General features: G+C 37.4%; 1 protein-coding gene and 1 long non-coding RNA gene across 10 annotated transcripts in view; one reads left to right on the top strand and one right to left on the bottom strand.

The window, feature by feature from the left end:
- USP3 (ubiquitin specific peptidase 3) overlaps window positions 1–24,576 on the top strand; it is a 114,216-nt gene that overhangs the window by 62,241 nt on the left and 27,399 nt on the right. For 5 of the 9 annotated variants that reach the window (XM_045449467.1, XM_045449466.1, XM_045449470.1 and 2 more), the window contains 4 exons: window positions 10,593–10,739; window positions 11,412–11,456; window positions 14,074–14,180; window positions 14,323–14,403. In XM_045449467.1, the coding sequence (XP_045305423.1) occupies window positions 10,593–10,739; window positions 11,412–11,456; window positions 14,074–14,180; window positions 14,323–14,403 (380 nt within the window). The remainder of the gene's footprint in view (window positions 1–10,592; window positions 10,740–11,411; window positions 11,457–14,073; window positions 14,181–14,322; window positions 14,404–24,576) is intronic. The other 4 variants (XM_045449472.1, XM_045449473.1, XM_045449471.1 and 1 more) reach the window with 1 other exon arrangement.
- Window positions 2,871–23,458, bottom strand: LOC123582894. The gene is made up of 3 exons (XR_006704634.1): window positions 23,289–23,458; window positions 18,537–18,667; window positions 2,871–2,983 (listed from the first exon to the last, which is right to left on the bottom strand). It is a non-coding gene; the product is annotated as an uncharacterized LOC123582894 (long non-coding RNA).

Raw genomic sequence — 24,576 nt, 5'->3', positions numbered from 1 at the left:
AGAAGAACAAGAGTTGGATCATTTGACTAGACAAATGTGTATGTTTAAATAATATATAGACATTAAAAATGACTTTAACAAAGGGTAGGGGCAGTGCCTGGGTGGCTAATTCCGTTAAGTGTCTGACTCTTGGTTTTGGCTCAAGTCATGATCTCACGGTTCACGAGATCAAGCCCTGGGTCGGGCTCTGCACTAACATGACATTGACACCACAGAGCCTGCTTGGGATTCTCTTTCTCCCTCTCTCTCTCTGCCCCTCCCCTGCTGGTGCACACATGTTCTCATGCACTCTTTTTCACACACACACACACACACACACACACACACACACACACACACAAACACAGGGAGTAGGATATTTTGTTCTGAAAACAAAGCCCTTATAAATAACTTAGGTGCTCTAGGAAAACATACTGGACAAAATTTCCTTGATTTTTTCAAAAAAAATTTGTTTTTAATTTAAATTTTTGTTAACCAACATACAGTGAAGTATTGGCTTTGGAGTAGAAGTCAGTGATTCATCACTTACATACAGCACTCAGTATTCCTCACAGCAGGTGCCCTCCTTAGTACCCATCACCCATCTAGCCTGTCTCCCACCCTCCTCCATCAACCCATAGTTTGTTCGCTATCATTAAGAGTCTTTTGTGGTTTGTTTCCCTCTCTTCTCTTACTGCCTCCCTCCCATATGTTCATCTGCTTTGTTTCTTAAATTCCAAATATGAGTGAAATCATATGGTATTTGTCTTTCTCTGATTAATTTATTTCACTTAGCATAACACATTCTCCATCCACATCATTGCAAATGGTAAGATTTCATTCTTTTTGGTGGCTGAATCCATTGTATATATTGTATACATACAATACATTGTGTGTGTGTATATATATATTATATATATATGTTATAATATAATATATATATACCACATCTTCTTTTAAGAAAATTTTTTAAATGTTTATTTGTTTTTGAGAGAAAGAGAGAGCGAGAGTGCTCGAGACACAGAATCTGAAGCAGGCTCCAGGCTCCAAGCTGACAGCACAGAGCCTGATGCGGGGCTCAGCTTAAGTAACCGTGAGATCATGACCTGAGCTGAAGTTGGACCCTTAACTAACTGAGCCACCCAGACGCCCCATAGCACATCTTCTTTATCCATTCATCAGTCAGTGGACATTTGGGCTCTCTCCATAATTTGACTATTATTGATAATGCTGTATAAACATTGGGGTGCATGTACCCCTTTGAATCTGTGTTTTTGTATCCTTTGAGTAAATACCTAATAATGCAATTACTGAATCACATGGAAGTTCTATTTTTAGTTTCTTTTTTTTAATGTTATTTATTTAATTTTTTTATTTTTTAAAATTTACATCCAAATTAGTTAGCATATAGTGCAACAATGATTTCAGGAGTAGATTCCTCAGTGCCCCTTACCCATTTAGCCCCTCCCCCTTCCCACAACCCCTCCAGTAACTCTCAGTGTGTTCTCCATATTTATGAGTCTCTTCTGTTTTGCCCTCCTCCCTGTTTTTATATTATTTTTGTTTCCCTTCTCTTAAGTTCATCTGTTTTGTCTCTTAAAGTCCTCATATGAGTGAAGTCATATGATTTTTGTCTGTCTCTGAGTAATTTCACTTAGCCTAATACCCTCCAGTTCCATCCACGTACTTGCAAATGGCAAGATTTCATTCTTTTTCATTGCCAAGTAATACTCCATTGTGTGTGTGTGTGTGTGTATGTGTGTGTGTGTGTGTGTGTGTGTATATATATATATACCACATCTTTTTTTTTTTTTTAATTTATTTTTTTTTTCAACGTTTATTTATTTTTGGGACAGGGAGAGACAGAGCATGAACGGGGGAGGGGCAGAGAGAGAGGTAAACACAGAATCGGAAACAGCCTCCAGGCTCTGAGCCATCAGCCCAGAGCCCGACGCGGGGCTCGAACTCACGGACCGCGAGATCGTGACCTGGCTGAAGTCGGACGCTTAACCGACTGCGCCACCCAGGCGCCCCATACCACATCTTCTTTATCCATTCATCTATCGATGGACATTTAGGCTCTTTCCATACTTCGGCTATTGTTGATAGTGCTGCTATAAACATGGGGGTTCATGTGTCCCTTCGAAACAGCACATCTGTATCCTGTGGATAAATGCCTAGTAGTGCGATTGCTAGGTTGTAGGGTTCTGTTTTTAGTTTGTTGAGGAGCCTTCATACTGTTTTCTAGAATGGCTGCACCAGTTTGCATTCCCACTAACAGTGTAAGACTGTTCCCCTTTCTCTGCATCCTTGCTAGTAGCTTTTGTTTCTTGTGCTAATTTTAGCCATTCTGACAGGTGTGAGGTGGTATCTTATTGTGGTTTTGATTTATATTTCCCTGATGATGAGTGATGTTGAGCATCTTTTCATGTGTCTGTTAGTCATCTGGATGTCTTCTTTGGAAAAGTGTTCGTATCTTCTTTACGTTTCTTAACTAAGTTATTTGTTTTTTGGGTGTTGAGTTTGATAAGTTCTTTATAGCTTTTAGATATTAGATACTTTCAAACTTTTATGAAGAATAATTACCATATACACCATCTTGTTATTTCAACTAAAAAAAAAAATTCAAATGCAACTGCAGAAATATGTGTCTTACATTTCACTGTTTGGGCTGGGTTCTAAAGGTGTTAGAAGACTAGTCAAGGCTAGTCCATCAGGATTCAGTTTTCAGAAGGTAACTGGGCCACATCCTAATGTGCCTGTGGAGTCCCTGTGTTTTCCTTGCTGTCTCTGGCCTCACTTGAGAAGGGAAACAGCCTTGCTGTCAGAGGAATCTGCCTCTTCTCCTTGGTTAGTCATCTCTGTAGGGATTCAGGTAGTGGCAGATTTGAGGCACTGCAGGTGTTTGACCACAGTCTTTGCTACCTTCTGCTGATTTTATCCTCCTGAAGCGTGTCCGTGCTCTTGCTAGTCAGGATGTGGGCATCTAATGTATATTCCTCTCCTTTAAAAACAAACAAACAAAAAACACAACAGCCTGCTTTAGTAAAAGTTAGCTATTTTTCTTGCTCTATTGCCTAATAGTAGTTTAGATATATTAGTAATATAAAGAAATGTTTAAAAGGTAATAAACAGAACTGTCATTTGTTACCTTAACTTGAAAAGTCTAGCCTTGAGGATCTGAGGTGATGGACTGTTGTTCCCCCTGGTCTTTGTTTTGAAGGAAATTTCTTTTATATATCATGCCACTTAAATCCCCTTCCAGAGGAGATAAATTTTGTAAGGATTTTAAAGTTTCTTTTGTTTTTTTTAATTTTAAAAAATCTTTAATGTTTATTTTTTGAGAGAGCATAAGTGGGGGAGGGGGAGAGGGACGGGGGACAGAGGATCCGAAGCAGGCTCCACACTAATAGAAGTGAGACCAATGTGGGTCTCACAAACTGCGAGATCATGACCTGAGCTGAAGTCGGATGCTCAACCGACTGAGCCACCCAGGTGCCCCAGGATTTTAAAGTTTCTTGACTCTAAGTAGGAAAGGTGGAAATGACGGTTTCATTTACCACTAACCAAGTTTGGACTTAATATTGACATTTCTAACACAGTCTCCTAGTTAGACTCTTGGTAGGGACTTAGTCTTTGTGTTTTGTAAACTATATATTTATAAATACATACATATTTTTATATGTTTTTATATAGCTTATATGTTTTATAAACTATATAAAAATAGTTTCTATTTATTGAATGCTATGTGCCCAGTACTTTACGTCTTTTATGTCTGACTTTAATTAAAAAACCCAACAATAAAATTTGTCAAGGTAGGAAGGGTTAGCCCCAATTTAAAAAAGATAAAACTGGGGCGCCTGGGTGGCGCAGTCGGTTAGGCGTCCGACTTCAGCCAGGTCACGATCTCGCGGTCTGTGAGTTCGAGCCCCGCATCAGGCTCTGGGCTGATGGCTCAGAGCCTGGAGCCTGTTTCCGATTCTGTGTCTCCCTCTCTCTCTGCCCCTCCCCCGTTCATGCTCTGTCTCTCTCTGTCCCAAAAATGAATAAACGTTGAAAAAAAAAATTTAAAAAAAAAAAATAATAAAAAATAAATAAAAAAAATAAAAAAGATAAAACTGAGAGGAGGTAAACTTGTTCAGTCTTAAGCATCTAATAAGTGTAGGACCAGAATTAGAACCCAGGTCTTTGTGGAGTTGGTAAATGATAGATGTGTGAGCAGTAATTTGTCTATATGCCTGAATAAAGCTCACCAACTAACTTTATACTATTCTGCTTGGTCCCCATGGTGACTCAGGTCCTTTATTTTTCTTTCTTTCTTTCTTTTTTTTTTTTAAAGCTTATTTTTTTATTTTGGGAGAGAAAGAGAGCACGAGTAGGGGAGGGGCCAAAATCAAGGGTTGGATGTTTAACCGACTGAGCCACCCAGGTGCCCCTCAGGTCCTTTATTCTTAATCAGTTTAGAAACAGTATGAAACTTGTATTCAATAGAATTGTACTTTTCTTCTAAGTCTGCCCACATCTCTGCCCTTTGTATAAAGTTTCTGTAGCCTGTGAGCATGATTTTATTTTTAGCTGCTTAATTTTGCACATCCTGTTCCCTTACCGATGAAAGGAAAGGACTCTTGGAAAAGGTAACCAAGTTTCTGTTTATTTAAGGATGGACGGCACCCTAGATCTGAGAGGGGTGGCCCCATTCCCTAGAGAGTAAATTGGATTATTTTCTTAAAAAAAAAAAAAAGTTGATAAATGGAGTGATTCCTAATACACATGAACTCTTAGATTTCCTTACTGACTGATGAGAGTAGAATGACTGTGTGTTGTTCGCAGGGCTTTCATTTAGTTCTGCAGTAATTGAGATTGTTCCCCATTGTATTTTAATCAAAGAATAATTTTCTCTTGGTTAGATCTAGATCTTGAGATTATATCCAGGATAAAGCTTAAGTGTAAGGTTACTGTACAACACCCAGGTGTGAGGGAGGTGTGGGGCTTTCTTCTTAAAGCTGTTACTCCTATTAGGTATGCAAGGTAAAGTTCCTATAGTGTGCCTATGTAGAAGTGTAGGGAGTCTTGAACTATGTTTTTGTTATATTTATGGTCCCCAAATAAATGTTTTAAAAATGTTAGGAAGTGGGGTGCCTGGGTGGCTCAGTCTGTTAAGTGTCTGACTTCGGCTCAGGTCATGATCTCATGGTTCCTGAGTTTGAGCCCTGCATCAGGTTCTCTGCTGTCAGCACAGAGCCTGTTTCAGATCCTCTGTCCCCCTCTTCCCCTGCCCCTCCGTCACTTGTGTGTGCTCGCTCAAAAATAAATAATAAAACATTAAAAAAAAATGTTAGGAAGCCCATTTTCCTGATTAAAACCTATGACAGTGTCTCGGGAATTTGATCCCTTGGAATGAAATAAAAACATGCATCTGGAAGTAGGAACAGCTTTCATTCATTAAATAAATGCAGAAAAAAATACACTGTAAATGTAATCAGCACCTTTGGGTATAGAAACCACCAAAGCTATTCTTTCTTTTTCCCTACTCAGACCAAAAGCCAGCAGGTAAACAATTGCCAAAGTTTGACCTTCTCAAAATGCATATCTACTTACCACACTTCTTACTGCTACCTAGTATGTCCTGCTTTTCCTGTCCTTTTCCTTTTCATAAAAGTACCTTTAAGTTTATGTTTTTTAAATAGATAAAATACAAATGGCTCCAAATTTCCAAAGATGAAAAAAGGAATATACAATGTAAGTTTTTTCTTTTACTCTGTTTACCAGCCATTCATTTTGTTTTCTGGAAGCAGTCATAGTTACTACATTTTTTTGTATCCTTTTGATGATACTCTGTGTATATACAAGTGTGGGGTGTGTGTGTATAATTTTTAACAAATGGTAACAAAATTTTTTTTCCTAGTTTGAAGTGATTCATATTAGTATCAATAACTTTCTTTCTCTGTTCATTTTATGGCCACATAGTGTTCTACTTTATGGTCGTATCATAATTTATATACAGTCCCCTACCAGTGGTTATATAGACCATTTCTTTTGCTGTTGGAGACAGTGCTGCAGTGGATAGTCTCATACGTGTATGTGCAAGGTTCTAAGAGCAGTTGCTGGTTCAAGAGACAATTGCTGGGTCAAAAGATACTGGCTTTGGGGTGCTTGGCTGGCTCAATTGGTAGAGCATGTGACTCTTGATCTCAGGCTTGTGAGTTTGAGCCCCACATTGGGCATAGAAATTACTTAAAAGAAAGATACTTGCTTTTAATTTCGATAGGCCTTTTTTTTTTTTTTTTTTTTTTTTAACTCCTTGCTTTCCTTAACATGATGTTTGTTGTCTCATTGCCTCTGTATCTTTGTTATGTTTGTCCTATGGGATTTGCTTTATGATGCCCAGTTTCTTCTTTAAGGTCAAGTTTAATGCTACCTCTCCAGGAGAGCCTCTTGATAATTCAGATCAGGTCCTGGTATTTATTCCCTTGCTTCTTATATCATTTTTGTGCTGTCTCTGATTTCAGATAAACTTGACTTAATATGTATTGGCCTTGAGTTCTCAAAATCGAGTTTTCTGTAGTTTTGTTTTTATCAGTTCTTGTTGTAATTAATGTTTAAAAATGATGGGTGAATAAAGTACCAAAACATTATTTTTATATTTGCTAGCTAACTTGGCTTTGTAGAGAATATAAAAAATATCTTTGTGGATAACAAATAAGTCTCTGCATGTGAGATCTTAATTTAATGGTAATCTTTCTAGGTATGCTGTTAGCAATTTATAATTAAGTAGTACTATTTCTTCTGAGTAGGAGTTTTGCTTTTGTATGTTTTTGTGTGTTTTGTAAATAAAAACAATCATGTTTGTTATTTTCAATTTTTGGTATTTTTATCTCCGAGAAACTCAGCCATGGTTGATTCCACAAAATGGATAGGAATAGATAAATATAATTGATTTTGGTATTTCAGATAATTTAGAAAAAATAGTAACAATTATTTTATGAATGTTAAAGTTATTTAAAAAATAAGAACACTACCTAAAATTAGATTATGTCCTAGGTATTTTAGAAGAAGTTTTCTCTGGAATGATAAAATTTGATTCTGTATAGGCATATTCTGTTCCCTATTGAACTTTGCATTTTATGCATTACGTACTGGTACTGCCAAAACAGAGCATAGTCAATAATGTACAGGTGTATGTCACGACTGTGTGTGTTTTGGCTTCATACAGGAAGTCCTTGCATCTGTTTGTATTCTGTGGTATCCGTTTCATTACTTGGAATGTCTGCTTTTCACACTTAAGCCCAGGTACAAAGTAGCATTTTCTTTTACTATTCTTTATTGGAACTTTTCTTTATTTGTACGATGTGAGTAAATATAGCTTGTCTTGGGGCACCTGGATGGCTCAGTCAGTTGAGCTCCTGACTCTTGATTTTGGTCTCACGGTTCGTGGGTTCGAGCCCCACGTTGGGCTCCATGTTGACAGTGCGTTGCTTGCTTAGGATTCTCTCTCTCTCCCTCTCTCTCTGCCCCTTGCTTGCACTCTCTCTCAAAATAAACTTTTAAAAAAATCTTAAAAAACACAACTTGTCTTATCGTGCCAAAAATTGTTGTGAAGAAACAGTTGCCCCTGTATTCTTATACGTGGTGCTTCAGCAGTGCCCCTCTTTCTCGTCTCCTTCACTCAGAAGAGATGCTTCATGATCTTTTGGGCTTTTTATATTTGCATTGTGGTCGCCAACCATTATTTCTCACAGCATCTTTATGACACAGATTTTCTGTAAGCATTAAGGAGGTAATCTTTATCTAAGGTTACAAACAAATGGAGGTAAGGAACAGTATTAAAACTGGAGCCACTGTTTTTTCCCCTCGGTCTTTACTTTCTTAATTCTGGTCTGTCAGAGAGATACCAGTTGGCTTTTTTTTTCTTTTTTTTAATGTTTATTTATTTTTGAGAGAGAGAGACCGAGAATGAGCGGGGGAGGGGCACAGAGAGAGGGAGACACAGATTCTGAAGCAGGCTCCAGGCTCTGAGCTGTCAGCACAGTTGACAGCGGGGCTCGAACTCATGAACTGTGGGATCCTGACCCGAGCCGAAGTCAGACACTTAACCAACTGAGCCACCCAGTTTTTTTATAAATCTATTTCCTCACTAATTCACAAGCACTTATTTGGGTGACATCACTGAAATGATTTGTATACAAAACAAACATTGCATCCAATGTGAGGAGTGTTTCCTTTAAACATGATTACCAACCAAGAGAGACCTAAGTTGAATGCAAAGGAAATTTTGAAGCTCCAGATTGTATAATTGGGAAATAATTGAAAAGCTAACTGAAGTTTGTTGGTTGTAACTTACTAAATAGTATTTTTTAAGACTTTCAGGTAAGTCAGTGAAAGTGTTTAAAAATGGAGTTGTAAATGTCTGTTTAGCCAATTAGAAAAATTTCCTAGTCTTAATTTTTTTTTTAATGTTTATTTTTGAGAGAGAGGGAGAGAGAGACATGGTGTGAGCCAGGGAGGGGCAGAGAGAGAGGGACACAGAATCCGAAGCAGGCTCCAGGCTCCAAGCTTCCAGCGCAGAGCTCCATGCGGGGCTCGAACTCACAAACTGCGAGATCATGACCTGAGCCAAAGTCTGATACTCAACCGACTCAGCCACCCAGGGGCCCCAAAATTTCCTAGTCTTAGAAGAAAAGAAGCAGAGCCGGTGGTTTTTTTTTTTTTTTGGTAAAGATCACAAATTGGAACAAAAATATAAGTGATACCTTTATAGAACAGCTGAGTGTTCCATGATCACATGAAGGTTAAAAAAAATGTTCCTAATGGTAAGGGAAGTGTTTGAAAATAATGTGCTTTTATATAAGAAAAGAGAATCATGGTGTGTTGGGAAGCATTCACAAATGTACATTAGGAAGATTGTTTTTTAAAAAGGAATGGATATGTGTTTGATGAAAGAACAAGTCAACATAACTACAAAGTACTGGTTTTCATGACCCATTTGAGAAAAATGATTAGAGATTAGTTTATTTTGGTGAGAGAATAAAACTGTTTTATATGTGATAGAATTTCACATATGATCTGAGATACTAATCTTAACTTTGAGTCATAAAAAAAATTGGATGTTATGATGAAAAAGTTTAAAGCACCTCCATAGATATGTAAAAGAACTACCAACTTGGAATACTTTTGACTGAATTTTAACATTTTTGTTTATAGAAGTCTTAGAAGAAATCCTTGAACATATATTGATACTTAGTTGCTAAACAGATCAGTTAAAGCTATAGTGGTCAAGTGACTTCTGACTTACATTGCATTGGTTGGGTAGATGTTTTCAATAATTTATGATTTCCAGGAGAAATTTTAGGGAAAGGAGGAAAATATATATTGAGGGAAACTCTGCCTGAAAGAAATTTGTTTGTGGAACCACTGCCTAGAAGAGTGGTGGAAGTTTTGCCTCAAGACCAAGCCAGAAAAACTTGTGATTTAAAAGATAAAAAGAACCTCCATGTTAGCAAACTGTAGTCAGAAATGTTTTCTACCCATAGTGTTTTAAAGTACTTTATACGTGTATCATTGCTTGATTATTTTATGTACGTTAACCTCTATAATCTTCAACTGTACCAGCTTCATTTTCTGTCTGCCTTCATTACTGTTCACTTGTCATGGTCTATATTAGTATCAGAATTCCATACAATTTCCTGTCTGAATATAGTACAAGAAGTAAGTTAAGAATATGTTGCTGCTTTGGGGCGCCTGGGTGGCGCAGTCGGTTAAGCGTCCGACTTCAGCCAGGTCACGATCTCGTGGTCTGTGAGTTCGAGCCCCGCGTCGGGCTCTGGGCTGATGGCTCAGAGCCTGGAGCCTGTTTCCGATTCTGTGTCTCCCTCTCTCTCTGCCCCTCCCCCGTTCATGCTCTGGCTCTCTCTGTCCCAAAAATAAATAAACGTTGAAAAAAAAAAAATCTTTAATAAAAAAAGAATATGTTGCTGCTTATATTCAAGTTTTAGGCTAGAGCATAATTGTATATGAGTCAATGCATTTTTTAGAGTATTTATTTAAAAAATGTCTTTTGAATCAGAGATTAGGAACCAAGTATAAACTCTTTAGAAAGTTAAAAAATTAGTATCTTTCAATCTAAAAAAATAGTTTTAAATTCCTTATCTCTTATAACGGTAGTTTAGACCTAGTTTTCTGGTGAGGGCAACATGTGACACTTTTAACATTTGAGCATCTTCTAGAGAGGCCATGTGTGATAGTGGGAAAGCTCGGAGTCCATCTAGGAGACATGGGTTAGAGTTCGTCCCATCTCTGTAAGTCCTTTGTTATAGAACTTAGGACGTCATACACCCCTTTTCTTGCCCCCTCAGTTTTCATCTCTAAAGTGAGTTCAGTTGAGATCACTGCAAGCCCAGTTAGCTCTAATGTTCTGTGTTTTCACACTTGTTTTAGGAGAATTGTTCCTCATAGAGAAATTTTAGAAATTGTCCCTGAAGAGAAGTAAAACCTGGGGCAAGTGGGGGGACTGTGCTCTGAGGTGGGACTGCAGCCCTTCGCAACGCTTTGCCTTCCTGAATGTTTGGCTGGGCAGGTGGAGCCTCCCCAGTGACGGTTGTTTCTTTTTGCTTTAGGGGCTATCAGCAACAGGATGCCCATGAATTCATGCGATACCTTTTGGACCACCTGCACCTGGAACTCCAGGGCGGTTTCAATGGCGTTTCCCGGTCAGCAATTCTGCAGGAGAATTCTGCTCTGTCTGGAAGTAACAAATGTTGCATGTAAGATGTAGTTTTCTTCTTTTGTTTTTAGGAGGATCTCAGACATTTCTATTGGTGTTACTATTTATTAGCTTTGTAATGGAAGGTGGAGAGTTTTCCTGGATCTTTGGTGAAATTTTTGTGCGCTTGAATTTAGTAACAAGTGGGTGAGCATGTGCCTCCTGCTTCCATACCAGAGGCATTCTGTACTTGCTTCTTGGTGTAGTACCGATTGTTTTTGGTATATTTTAAAATATGAAAAAGAACAGAAAATATTTTGTACAATTTAGCATTTAAAAATTCCTTGCCAAATGTATTGAATAATGTTTGGGAGACTTAATTTTCTTTACTAAAATAATTATATTTATTCAGTAGAAACAAAGGCTTAAAATATTTTGAATGTAAATTTTCCTTACATTTGTTCTTGAATGAAATTGAGGCCTTTGTAAGTTCTCAGAATTTTTCTTGCCTCTCAGTAGGAATAAAACAAACCTTTTAGATTGTTTTCCCCGGTACTAAAACCCCAAAATATACATTGAGATTAGAAAGTTTATTTTGCTTGAGGTTGGGATGATTTGCTGTTATTTCAGGCTGATTTTGTTTAAGTGTAGTCTCCTTTTGTTCAAATTTTTTTGAATTGACCTGTGTCAGAAAGGGATTTACAAGACAAATTTTTTGTATTGACCTGTGCAGGAAAGGGATTTACAAGGCAAACTTCCTAGAGACAGAAGGAAAAGAGTAAGTAATATATGGGGGTCACTATAGTATTGCCTTGCAGTTCACAAATCTGATTTAATTTGGAGTTAGGGTCCTTATAATGACAGAGCAGCCTCATAGCTAATCTGGCTGTATCAGAGAAGGGCAACCATTTGAATTGCCATGCTTTTCAAAATGTTTGGCTCTCTGGGTCCTACTGGTTATGATTCCAGTTAGAATCCAGTACAGAAAGGGAGGGATTTGTGACCTGGTAGAACTCTTCTTGATGCTAGCACCAAGTTGACAGTAGTATTAAGTGAAAACTTCTGCTTTGTATTTTATGATGGAATTTCATACACTAAGAATATTGAACTGGGCCTTTATCAAGGATAGTCTGTGTGAGGTGAGAGGGTATATGTTTTTATTTTATTTGATGCCCAAGGCACCCTCATGGGAGTCACAATGTGTAATAGTCCTAGGATGATCTTCTAGTAACTGATGAGTTTTCAGCATTAGCTCAATCTTTTCTTGATATTTTAAAGAGTAGTAATTGTAAGTTCCATTAGTGAGTTAGGAACAAAAAGAAGAAAATTATCATTTCAGGATCTAAGCATCATATTTGCTAAAACTGCAAAAAAGGTCTCCTCTGCACTGTTTACTTGTGTAAACACATCCAGCCCTGCTGAAGGTGGGGATGGTAGAAATAAATGACAGACATGTTCTTTTTAGTACACAGAAAATCATTACTGCCAGTATAAAGGACCCTAGCGGCGTGAGGCTGTCCAAGTAGCTAATATTTAAACATTCTTATAACAGTTATAATAAATGGGAAAGCAGTTTTGAAATTATTTATGAATCTCGTTTTAAATCATTTAATGCCATACACATCGCATAGTCAAGACTTGATTAGTATCCTTTTCTCAGTGGAAGAAATAAAGCAGTTTCCATTTTAACTAAGGGTGTCATTGTATGAGAACATCAGTATGAAAAGGTCATAGTCCTTTATTTATGACATAGATATTCCACCTGAAACCTGAAGTGGCTTTATGTCACATAGTTCCAATGTATCTTCCCTTTTTTAATTTACTAAATCTAGATATCTTATGAAAAACTTTAAAAAAGATGAAGCAACAGTGTATTTCTTTGCCAGTAAGGAACAGAAGCCTTTCTGTGGAAAAGGAAGCAAACGTTTAAAATAATATAATTGCTCAAGTAGGTTTTGTCTGTCTCATCGTTGCAGTGGGTTTAATTTTGGAGCAAATCAGAAAGTACGGTTACGTATGTTAGAAGTATTACTGCTTGCAAGTGACAGAAACCACCTAAAATTGCTATCAGCAGAAAAGGAGCATTTACTGACTTAACTGCATACGTAAGTGCACAAAGGTTAATAATATACAAGTGTTTGTGGTAGGTACTATCAATGATAGCAAATAGTTGAAACCACCTGAAAAGCCATTACATTATATTGGTTAAATTAAGAAAAGGAGCATAGTGTTAAGAGCATCTGCTCACACCAGGTCAGCTGTGTGACCCTGGGCCAAGTTGGACCTCAGCCTCCTGGTCTCTGAAGTGGGAATAATTGTATCTACTTCATAGAGTTGTTTTGCAGATGAATTGATTTAATACATGGAAAGTACTTTGAATGTAGTTCAGCATAGATTAAGTGCTCTCTAAGTGTTTGCTAATCCTGCTTTCATGGTGTACTTTCTTGGTGGTTCTTGCCTTTATTACATGTTCGTACTGTGGCATGCCATACTGCTGTCAAAGAGAGTGAGGTACGTGTTCAAGACATATTTTGAAAAAAAAAAAAAAAAAAAAAAAAGCAAAATGCAGGTATGAGCCTAATTATTATGCTAGTAGAAAAGCCTTGAAATAATTTGAAGGCTTTCTTTTTGGTAAGCACTTGTCTGAAAGCACTGTGTAGACTCCCATTTCATCTTCACACCAGGCCTCTGAGGTAGGTAGATGTTATTCCTGTGGGACATGTGATGAAGCTGAAGCACAAAAAGTTAAGTACTTTAGGGCTATTGGTTTTGGTTTTTTGTTTAATCATTCCCAACCTATATTCTTGATCTCAGCAAGGAAATTACAGTATTATTTTAAGTGAGCTTTTTAAAAGGCTTGTTGACGGTAACATCTAGCCTTCAACTGTGAAGTCATACCTCCATCAGTAATTACTATGTAATAAATTTCTTTACCTTTTTTTCCTCAGCCTGACAGTTGGCCATGTAAAAAATCTAAAACTATCCCTGAGTGAAGTTATTCAAAGTAATTGAGAGAGCTCCATATGAGAGACTTTGCAAAAATTTGAATATAAGGTGGTTTCCCTTTTTTCTGAGGGATATATTTGTGGGTAAAGGGGTCCTCTTGTCCTGAGTATAGGCATGTGCGTGATCTGTTAGTAATGACAAATGTCCAGGGTTAGTGACTTTGGGAGAAATCATTGGAATTGGAAGTGGTAGTGGGGGAAGTGGGGGCAGTGGCTTAAACCTTTTATTTGGTAGATATCTCTATAGCGTTAAAGTTTTTGTATTTCATAATTTAAATAAAATATTTAATATCTGTTAAATAAATGACATACATATTTCCCCAAAGGGGAGCTTTGTACATATTTTCCATTTTTTACTGAGGTATTTTCCTCTGTGGTGATTTTCTTTAGAAATGGAGCATCTACGGTTGTCACAGCTATATTCGGAGGTATTCTCCAGAATGAGGTTAACTGCCTCATATGTGGGACAGAATCTAGAAAGTTTGATCCATTCCTAGGTAAGACATACTTGGCATGTGGAGATAAAATAATGTATTAAAATGACCGTAAAGAGATAAATGTACAAATATGCCAGTTTTTGAAATTCTTTTTTGAGTGTGGTATGTACCTTTAACAGCTGTTTTCCTATTTCATTTTAAGACCTTTCATTAGATATTCCAAGTCAGTTCAGAAATAAGCGCTCTAAGAATCAAGAAAATGGACCAGTTTGTTCATTACGAGGTAAAGATACTTTAATGTTGTAGAATTGTTTTTCCACCTGAATAGACTCATAAACTCCATCTACATGTGCTATGTTAATTGCTTTAATGAACTTGTGTTATAACAAAAGTCAAACCTGAATGTCTTTTTCTATCAAACAAAAGAATGTGTGCCAGAGATACTAAATCAGACATAAGGTATTTCTCACCTTTTTCTTTAATACTGATTTAAAATTGAGAGTCTGTAACAGTTTCTGACCTAATGAAATAGAATTCATTTTGTGGATATACCACTAGTATCCATACAAGGAAAGAACACTCAGCTAAATTTTTTTAAGTTAGGGTGTTATTCTTTTCTGTGACTAAGTTTTAGAAATATATTGATGCTACATCTGTTGGTTAAGCCTGAGGCCTTGATTTTAAAAGCAGGACTATGAGATTTGGAACAGATTTTTTCTTTGATGAGTGTTAACTACTTTAGTCAAGGCCAAAGACTGATTTCTGACCAGTTACTAAAGTGACTAGTTGTTCTCACTGATGATAAAAAGAAACTAAGATAGGAGAAAGAGGGCCTAGTGTGTGTTCTTTGATTAAGTAACTACACTGAAGGCAAGTAACAATTTATACCCTGAATTGTCTGTTCAAAGTAATTCTTTTTTCTTTCAGCTGTTCTAGGGAGCGTTGTCATAAGGATTTTTATATATTTTATATGTTTAGTATTTTATATATTATATATATCCATTTATATATATACACACACATACACACACACAGAGTTTTCCTACAGAAAATTCTAATTGGTCTATAACTACAATGTCCACTGTGGTGAAGTCATACCACATAGGTGGTTGGTAAAAATGTAAATTAAAATTAAAAATTCATTTGCTTAGGTGATCAATAACCACATGTGACTAGTGGCTACTGTATTAGCACAGATGGAGAATATTTCCATTATTGCGTGAAGTTCTACTGGGCAGTACTGCTCTAGAATCAAATTATCCAAGTAGAAAAGAGTAAAACCACCACCACCATCACCTAGTAAAAATAACTGTTGGGGGAGGGGCAGGCTTGTCTGTGTCAGGTACATTGGGCAGCATCTAGTTTTGTTAAAAAAGGAGCAGCGTAGGTGCTTGTAGCGCTGTTCCTCAGGTAGTATGTTGAAATCTCTCGGGGTGGCTGTCCAAGACACTGGACTCCTGTAAGACAGGGAAGAAACTGGGTATGAAAACATTTTGTAGATGCTTTCAGTTCCTCACCGTTGCAACAGTATTGATGGTCTCTTTTGAACAGAAGAAATTTGAGCAAATCCCACCTGCTCCTCTTCCCTCTAAAAGACATGGTTACAGGTTTCAAAAATACCACAATGTACTTGGTATCAAATGTCAGATTATTTTCTCTTTATATTGATGGCATGTGAGCACAAGCTAACTTAATCATAAGACAAACATTTGATCATTTAGCGAGGAAAGCAGTGAGAAATTATTAGTTATTGTCAAAGTCTGGTTATCTAAACTGGACATGGCTTCATTTTATAACTCCTTCAGTGAGAACAGTAATAATGCTGACATTAGAAAGGAAAAACCCACAAATGTTCTTTAGTACAAATATGTGAATATATATTTGAACAGTATTTCCTAATGTTTAACAAAACCCAGTAAGTCCAGATGATCTTGGAAGACCCAGAGACCCTGGTTTGTTCAGGCTTCTTACCTTCCTTCTGCACTGTGTGCCCCTATCCTGCGTTGGTTGTATACATGGTTATTATAGTCCCCTGTGGCATTTCACTTACTACCTATTCCAGAATGCTGTAATACTCAAAGACCTTACTCTCTGGAGACTGTCCAGGAGGGGAGAGTGTATGACATAGCTTAAGTGGTTGATTGGTACTATAAACAAGTGGCAAATGGCATCTGCCTTGCTTCCCAAGTGGTATTTTTCTTGGCATAGACTCCCTGAAATCTGATTTGATTGGGATTTAGCTTCAGGGGGCCCAGACCATCCTGAGGGGTTTAGGGTTTGGCTGGAAACAGGTTTCTTGTATTCTCAGCTGGTTTTCCTTTGAATTTTCAGACTTGATTTTTATTTTATTAAAGAGCTTACTGTTGACTTAAAAAACTAGACGGTAGAGTTGGGTATCTCCTCATTCTTTCTGTTTACCACTGTTATCAATTAAAGGTACTACTTTTCTTGGGACATCCAGAATGTGATGAATTTTAGTCGATATGCATTTCTTTATTAAACAGATGGAGATGTGATTACCTTTCACACGCTTTTACATGCTTTATGCAAGGATTCCTTGTGTGGTTTCTGGAATGTTAATTGATAAGATTAGTTTTCATAGAAAGGAAAACTATGGTGAGAAAGATCCCTGGAATTCGAAATTATGTAACTGAAAGCATGCATATTATGAGAAGCTAAAATAACCCCAGTTCTAAAATCTCACAAAGATGGCATCAAAAAGGAAAGATATTATTATAGACCAAAGAATCCTACCTAAAATATTAGCTAATAGAATTTAGTACTGTAGTACAATAACATAAAGAGATCAAGTAGGATTTTTCCAGCAGTGCAGGACTGATACATTGGGAAGGAAGCATTTCTTCTGGCCATCAAAGTCCTAGGTGGACTAAAAACCAAATGGACATGAGACAGATTAGCAGGAGAAAACCAAGTTTAATAGCTTAAGTATGGGGAATGCACACAGCCATGAAATTCTGAAGACAAGCAACATGAGGTAAGGAGAGGGGTAGGAGGGTAAGGAATATTAGCAGGAAGGTGAGAGGAAATGTTTGGAAAATAACGGTGGTCCTGTTACATAGGGAAGTTTCTTCAGTAAAGATGTATCTCTTGTTCATGGTACAGGCTCGCCTTTCCAATGTAAATTTAGGCAGTTGAGGGAAAGGTTAAGAGCTTTTCCTGAATTTTAACTTAAAAGAATGTTCATGCCAAAGTGGCCTGTCTTTGGGGCTGCCTGCCCTGGGCCCCTGCAGTTTCCTCCTCTGAAACTTCCCTCAAGTTTCACACATTAAAATTGAGCCGGTAGATTGTTCTGTCTGGTTGAACCAGTCCTGGTCAGTAGATCAGTTCAGTTAAACTCATTTTGGGGGGCATGATGCAAGTGTGTTCTCAGAGTTAGGCCTTGAACTATAGTTCAAGAAATCAGGTATTAAATAAGAGGCATTTCTGTGGAAACAAAGAGCAGTTAGTGATTAGATCAAATTTTAAGCTGGTGTCGGAGTTTTGAGGGTAGCCAGTTGAGAAGATTTCTAGATGTCAAGCTTAAAGCGTCTTCAGTGCAGTGGCAGTCTGACAGATTTTCTCTGGTTTGTCGTTTGAATGTCTCTGGTGATCTTTTTGAATGGCCCACAGAGCAAAAGGCATGAAGAGTGCCTGTATATGCTGATGTGTTTATTTCTGTGAGGTTTACATAAATTTATTCATATTTAATTTGGAGGGCTTCAGGGGAAAGGGCAGTTTTAGTTGTCAGATGAATTCAATGTAGAAGGTTGGGACAAAAATAAAAAATGTTTGTGGAGAGTTATAGCTAGGCATCGTAGGAAACTAGAAGAAATCAGGATCTAGTCTAGATTATAATAAACAGTATTAGAATCTAATAGGTATGTTACTGAAACCTATTTACTCTATAATCACCTTTCGTAGAGAGCCAAATTAATAACTCATTTGTTTGTAAAATCTAGTTTCAAAAAAACGTGGCCTGATCACTTATATAAGTGCAGCAGGAATAGCAATAAAACCTGCTTTGCCTGGAGCTTTTTCTAGGTTGAAGCTTTAACAGCCTCTTGAGACCAGATCCCCAACAAAACATCATCACAGCTTCTGCAATACCTATAGATTTGGGTGAATTCCTCTCTTCCCAAGGTCCCCAAAATATCCTGAGGTTCCTGTACTTGTCAGGAATTAACAACATTTACTCACCTGGTAAGGCTGCTGGGAACTCTGTAAGCAAGGAACTAAATTGATATCTCTGAGGGGCTTTATTGGCTCCTTAAAGCTGTCTGGTCACATCTGAATTTATGCATGTATCAAATGTGACATTCCAGTCAAAGCCTTGGTTATATAACCAGTGTTTCCAATTGTGTCCTGTTACAAGGAGAACAGAATTGAACTTGTGCAAATAATTATAAGAATACTTACTGAGAATTTCTGAATTCTGGAGGGTTCAGGTAGAGAAAAAGATGCAAGTTTCAATTTGTTCCAGTGGTAGTATTCTATCAAATTGCTCTAAGTCATTTAAGAGAAAAAGTTTTTTTTTTTTTTTTTTAAATCTAGAAAAACAAAGCATTTTAGAAAGTCAGTAATGTGGTAAATAAAAAGTCATAAAATTTCAAATTACCCTTTTCAGTTCTTTCATTTCCATGTCATTAATTCTTGTTTTGGGTTGAATCCAGTTTTTCTCCTAGTTCAGAAATTCTTACCAGTTTCATGGTAAGAATTCAGTTTTATGATCTTAAGCTTATCAGAAACCTATACTTAGAGTTCTTTATGTGAGTCTCACTGAAGATAAGGCATATCTACAGTACCATCAGAGTAAAACAGTGACTGTATCAGAGTTCATTACACTGTAGAGGACAAGGAAATTTGGTTATTTCTGTGACACACAACACATAGTAACATACTAGGACATCAGAGTGCTAGGGGTTTTATGTAAGATATTTGATATTTCCCACATAATTTAACATACCTAATTAGTTTAATTTCTCACAAAAACTTTGAAATATTCTAGGACCACTCTCCAACACCTTACATTGTGGTCAAAAGACTTCATATTAGGATCACAGATCGTTATGAAACAATAATTATCTATTTAACCAAAGTGACAGTAAAAGATTTCAAAGGCAAATATAGAACCTCACATAGTTGTGAGCAAAATTTAGCTTTTTTAACACTAACTAGACTCCCGTTTTCTTAAATAATCAAAGACTTGATAAATAAGCATTCTGTGATCATTTCCTCTTTTCTAGGCAGATTACCTTTAAAGATTAAAAAAAACATTTGTTTATAGTTTATGTTTAAGAAAACCTTGGTCTTTTAGCAAAGAGAAAAACTAAAACTTAAGTTTATCCTAATCTTAGCCAGTACCGATCATATATAAAATTCCTTCCCCATAAACCTTCTGAAACCTCTTTTATATTCACTTCTTAAGTTTTCCCCCTTTAAAAAACCAGTCTTCCTTTACGACAAAATTCTCTTTTCCCTAAACAAAAAAATGTATTCCTATCCCTCATACTTTTTTCTACCAAAACCACATATCTTTCTTTCCTTCCATATGGAATTGTTTCTCTTATTGTTTCTAGTAGTCTTAATTACATTTATTAGTTTCTAGTGAAAACTAAGTGGTAAGCAACTATACAGTATTTTTTAGAATGGCGAATTTGTGTATACATTTCATAATTTCTGAAAACATAGTTTTTCAGTAAAAAACTAGGTTTGCTAACAGACTTCTGTTTTAGTTTCTCTATAAGAAGACAAAAATAAATTAACCTATGTTCAGTACTTAGGGTTTTATTTTACTTTATTTGGAAATGACCTAGATATTCAATAAATTTCACTTAACCGATCGTTTAACTTAGTTTCAGGGATTTGGGAAACTAAAAGTTTACCTACGAATCTTTTTATCTTATTTACATCTGTTTGCTTGTTCTTAACAATTCCCAGAAAACTTCATGAAGCGTTAGACCAAAATCAATATTTTTTTTTTCCTGATAAATTTTCAGAGGTGAACTTACTTGACTTTCAGTAAACACAGGTAGGATGACAGTCTTACATTTCACGCTAACTCTAAAGACATGTTTTTTAGTTAAACCAACTTTAAATTAGCTTTCGTACTGAAAATTTCCCAGATCATGCGAATTTGGAAAACATTTGGGTTAGTTTCTGTCTTTCTGAGTTTTGGAATTCCCAGTACTTACAAGCGCTTGGCTTCAAACCAACTAAAAAGAACTCTTTTACAAATTAATTTTGGTGATACCTTCTGGAGATAGAGAAAATATCTTACATTTATAACATATATGAACATACACAGTCATATGTATACACAGAGACAAAATATTATAGGTTTTGTTTTTACTAATAATTTGTGGAGAGGACATTTAAGGCCCAATTGCCCTTTATTTACAAACTTCCCTAAAGTTTGTATTTCAAAGGAATGGCTTTTAGGTCCTAGAGAAGGTGCGGACAGAAAACTTAGATCACAAAGAATCCCAAGTTTTCTCCAAAATGGAAATCTGGAGCATATCTGCCTATTACCAGAGGTGCTGGAATCTGGGCACAAGACATTTTAGCAGTATGCATTTTAAAAAGGTCTTTTATTTTTTCTTCAGTCTCAGGTGACTGTGAACTGTGTTTAAAGACATGATGAAATTTATAATTTTAGGGGTGCCTGGGTAGTTGGCTAAGTGTCCAACTCTTGATTTTGGCTCAGGTCATGATACCACAGTTTGTGAGATAGAGCCCCGCACTGGGCTCTGTGCTGACAGCGAGGAGCCTGCTTGGGTTTCTCTCTCCCCCTCTCCTGCTCACGTTCTCTCAAAGTAAATAAATAAACATTAAAAAAAATAATATAAAGAAAAAAATTTGTTTAGAGTTTCAGGGCAGTTGCGATTTAAAACTTACTATTATTTTTTTAAGTATAGGACAATTTTGTTCCAGTATCCTGATCTTTTATAATAAATACCTACCCACATTTTGAGGGGAATAGGAGAGCTTTAGGGATTGGTAAAAATAGCTGGGATTTGACTTGATACTAGAGTTGCATTTCTGGTTTTGTAGAGGTTTGTAAGCCAACTGTTTCTAATTCCCAAAGGACTGGATTACAGTCAGAATATCAAGCGATTGGCTTGCCTTTTTAAATTAACCCCCCTCTCCCTTTTTTTTTTTTTTTAATTTTTTTAACTAAAATGGGAATCGACAGATGTAGTAAAGTCCATATCAAGCAATTTAACAAAAGCCTTCTTGCAGCATACATAATTCAGTCTTGGCTACTGTTAGCCCCTGAATGCTGGTCTTGCGCAGATCATTTGTGTGAGGGCCTGGGAGAAAGTTTGGTCTTCTTTTCTTTGTGAAGGGGGTCTAGGATACATCTGCAAAGTGTATTGCAAAGGAATGTCTCAAGCTAACAGAGCGTGCTTACAGAGCCCTGGAAGGTAGGAGCAAAGCAAGCCTTATTGCCAGTCTCAAGTGCTTTTGTCAAATCTATTACCTGGCTTTCAGCCTCTACATTAGCAACATGTATTCTTTGAACCCAGAGATTTAGCTGCCTGTAATTCTTGGTAGGAAAAGGGAGGTTAAAACAGGTAGATGAGGGGCGCCTCAGTGGCGCAGTCGGTTAAGCGTCCGACTTCAGCCAGGTCACGATCTCGCGGTCCGTGAGTTCGAGCCCCGCGTCAGGCTCTGGGCTGATGGCTCAGAGCCTGGAGCCTGTTTCCAATTCTGTGTCTCCCTCTCTCTCTGCCCCAAAAAAATAAATAAACGTTGAAAAAAAAAATTAAAAAAAAAAAAATAAAACAGGTAGATGAGGCCAGATTTTAAGGGGATTTTACATTGGATGTGGACATTTATTTTTAAGTCTTAGGCCTGATTTCTGTTCAGCTTGTCAAGGGAGTCCCTAAGCCTCACTGTTCTCTAATAAGACCATTGAGATCTCTCTATACAGAGTGTCTTTCCTTTAAATATAACCAATTTAAAGACCATCTATGAGTAGGATCTATTAACAGTGACTCCAATTAACCTTTTAATGGCTGAACCAAAGAAGCAAGAAGCATCCAAAAAGGGCATAGATGATACAGCCCCCATGATCTAACAATCTGCTCCCAAAATTAGTCTAAGAAAGCAAAGACATTCATTTCACAGGTGGTAAGGATAGTAAAAACAGGTTCTCTGGTCTCCCAGGAAAACACAAGATTCCTCCAGTCACAGCCTGCTAATCTGTGACACTGGGCAGGTGCTGATGGACTGGGACTTGCCACCATGAACAGGCAATGGTGACTGAGATGACACTTTTTTTTTTTTTTTTTTTGAGAGAGAGAGAATCCCAGGAGGGGCAGAGAGAGAAGTGGGGCTCACCTGAAGCAGAGCAGGAGCTTACCCAAAGCACGACTTAAAGTCTTGAACTGTGAGATCATAACCTAAGCCAAAGTCAGATGCTTAATGACTGAGCCACCCAGTTGCCCGAGATGACAAAGATTATAAGGGGGTGGGACCTCCCATGACAAACACCCCTGAGAGCTGGCTTGGCCAGAGGGAGAGTCCAATCCCCAGTCTATTCCACTGGCCATGAGGCTACCCTTTTAGGATACAGAATGAGATGAAAGAAAAAATATCTTCTATACATGTTAACAAGCTTTGGCTAAACCTTGGGTTTCTTGGAGCCACATGAATACCTAGAAGGGATGTGCTGTAGGTTTGGGGACTGTGTGTTGTATTGCAATGTACCTTGTTGCAAGCAAGTTTGCTTGAGGCTAGTGGGTAAACCTAGTGTCAATCTAACCTGTTCTGTGATCAACTTACCTATCACAAGAGTCTTCTTGAGACAGCACTCTAATAGCTTTTAAGTGCTTGATCTGTGCCCATCAGTTTTGGGGCTTTAGCTTCCAAGATGTCCCTTAGCAACAGTCTTTACCTTATGTGCATATTCAAAGTTCATATGACAAATGACTTAAAACACAAACAGAAAATCCCAACAACTTTTTTTTTGGAGGAAATGTATCAGTAACCAAAAGAGGACTCTACCAAATTTAACCAGAGTTGCTTAGCCTAAGGAACTAGGTTCCACCAATATTTTCTACTGCTAATTTAACTTAGCAAGAGAGAGGAGGACTCTCACCACTCTTGGTGTACTGGACTCTGCAGATAGAGATTTTGGAAGGTTGACAGGGTAAGAAATCTTACCTTCTGCCAGGTGTATGTCAGATGTCCCAAGGATCTCCATTGCAGTGGTGTCTAGTGAGTTAAAGTATCCTACTGACTATGTCAGCTGTTGAAGAAGAATTTCCTCTGCCCTTCAAGGTCCTTCTCTCTGGGCAAAGAACCAAATTGACTCAAGATGGATTAACTGGGGAAAATCAAATTTAGGTATGTACAGGGAATCCACACAGACTTGAAATCCTGAAGACCAGCATGAGGCTTCCACGAGCTAAGGAGAGGGGTGGGGGTCTGAGGATCAAAGGGGAGAAGAGATGTTTGTAAAACAAAGATTGTCCTGTTATTTAGGCACATAAGTTTCTTAGTTAAAGAGGAATCTCTTCCTGGTGAGCTGGCATTTGAGGGGGAGGTAAAGAGCTTTTCCCGAGCCTGCTGAACCTGCTGGGTTTTGTTTGCTTTAACTCAAAATAATGTTCGTGTTAAAGTGGCCCATCTTAAAAATAAAAAAAAAAAAAAATTGGGGCACCTGGGTGGCTCAGTCGTTTGTGTCAGATTCTTGATTTTGGCTCAGGTTATGATCCCAGGGTCATGGGAATCAAGCCCCATGTTGGACTCTGCACTGAGTGTGGAGCCTGCTTAAGATTCTCTCCCTCCCTCTCTCTCTTCCCCTCTGCCCTTCCCCTCCACTTGCACTCTCAAAAAAAAAAAAAAAAAAAAAAAAAAAATTCAAAGTGGCCTATCTTGGGGCAGCCTGCTCTGGCCAGCCTGCCTTACGCCCCTGCAGATGAAATATTGGAAAATATAATTTAATGAGAGAAGATAAAAACGCCCAAATAAGTTTTGATACAATTCCAAATACATCGCTGATTAAAGAAGGAAAAAAACCTTTTACTGACTCTTAGTAAGCTAGGAATAAAAATGTTAATTTGATGGAGATTATCAAAAGCTGTCAGTGATCTTCATAGTTAACAGTGAAGCACTAAGGATTTTCCATTACAGTGTGGAAGCAGCCAGGAGTCCTGCCACTGAGGGACAAGGCATTAGACAAGGAAAATAAAAATTAGGACGAGGAAAGACCAAATTGTCAACATTTGCAGATGAACTGGTTAGACGCTGCGAACATTTCAAGAAAATTAGTTGGAAATTATGAGAGAATGTTTAATAGCTATCCCTGAAGAGCAGCCCTGGGTAGGAGACTTGTTTTTCTAAAACTGTCCATTTTTTAAAAAATAGGTATTATTTTGATAAGTTCTAAACATGGAGCTAAAAAGTTTAATAAGGCAGCCAAATAATAAATAGGCAAGGGGTCCCTGGG

This window comes from Leopardus geoffroyi, chromosome B3 (assembly GCF_018350155.1).
Source record: "Leopardus geoffroyi isolate Oge1 chromosome B3, O.geoffroyi_Oge1_pat1.0, whole genome shotgun sequence".
In the NCBI taxonomy this organism is placed as follows: domain Eukaryota; kingdom Metazoa; phylum Chordata; class Mammalia; order Carnivora; family Felidae; genus Leopardus; species Leopardus geoffroyi.
This window is presented reverse-complemented; position numbering and strand designations above follow the sequence as displayed.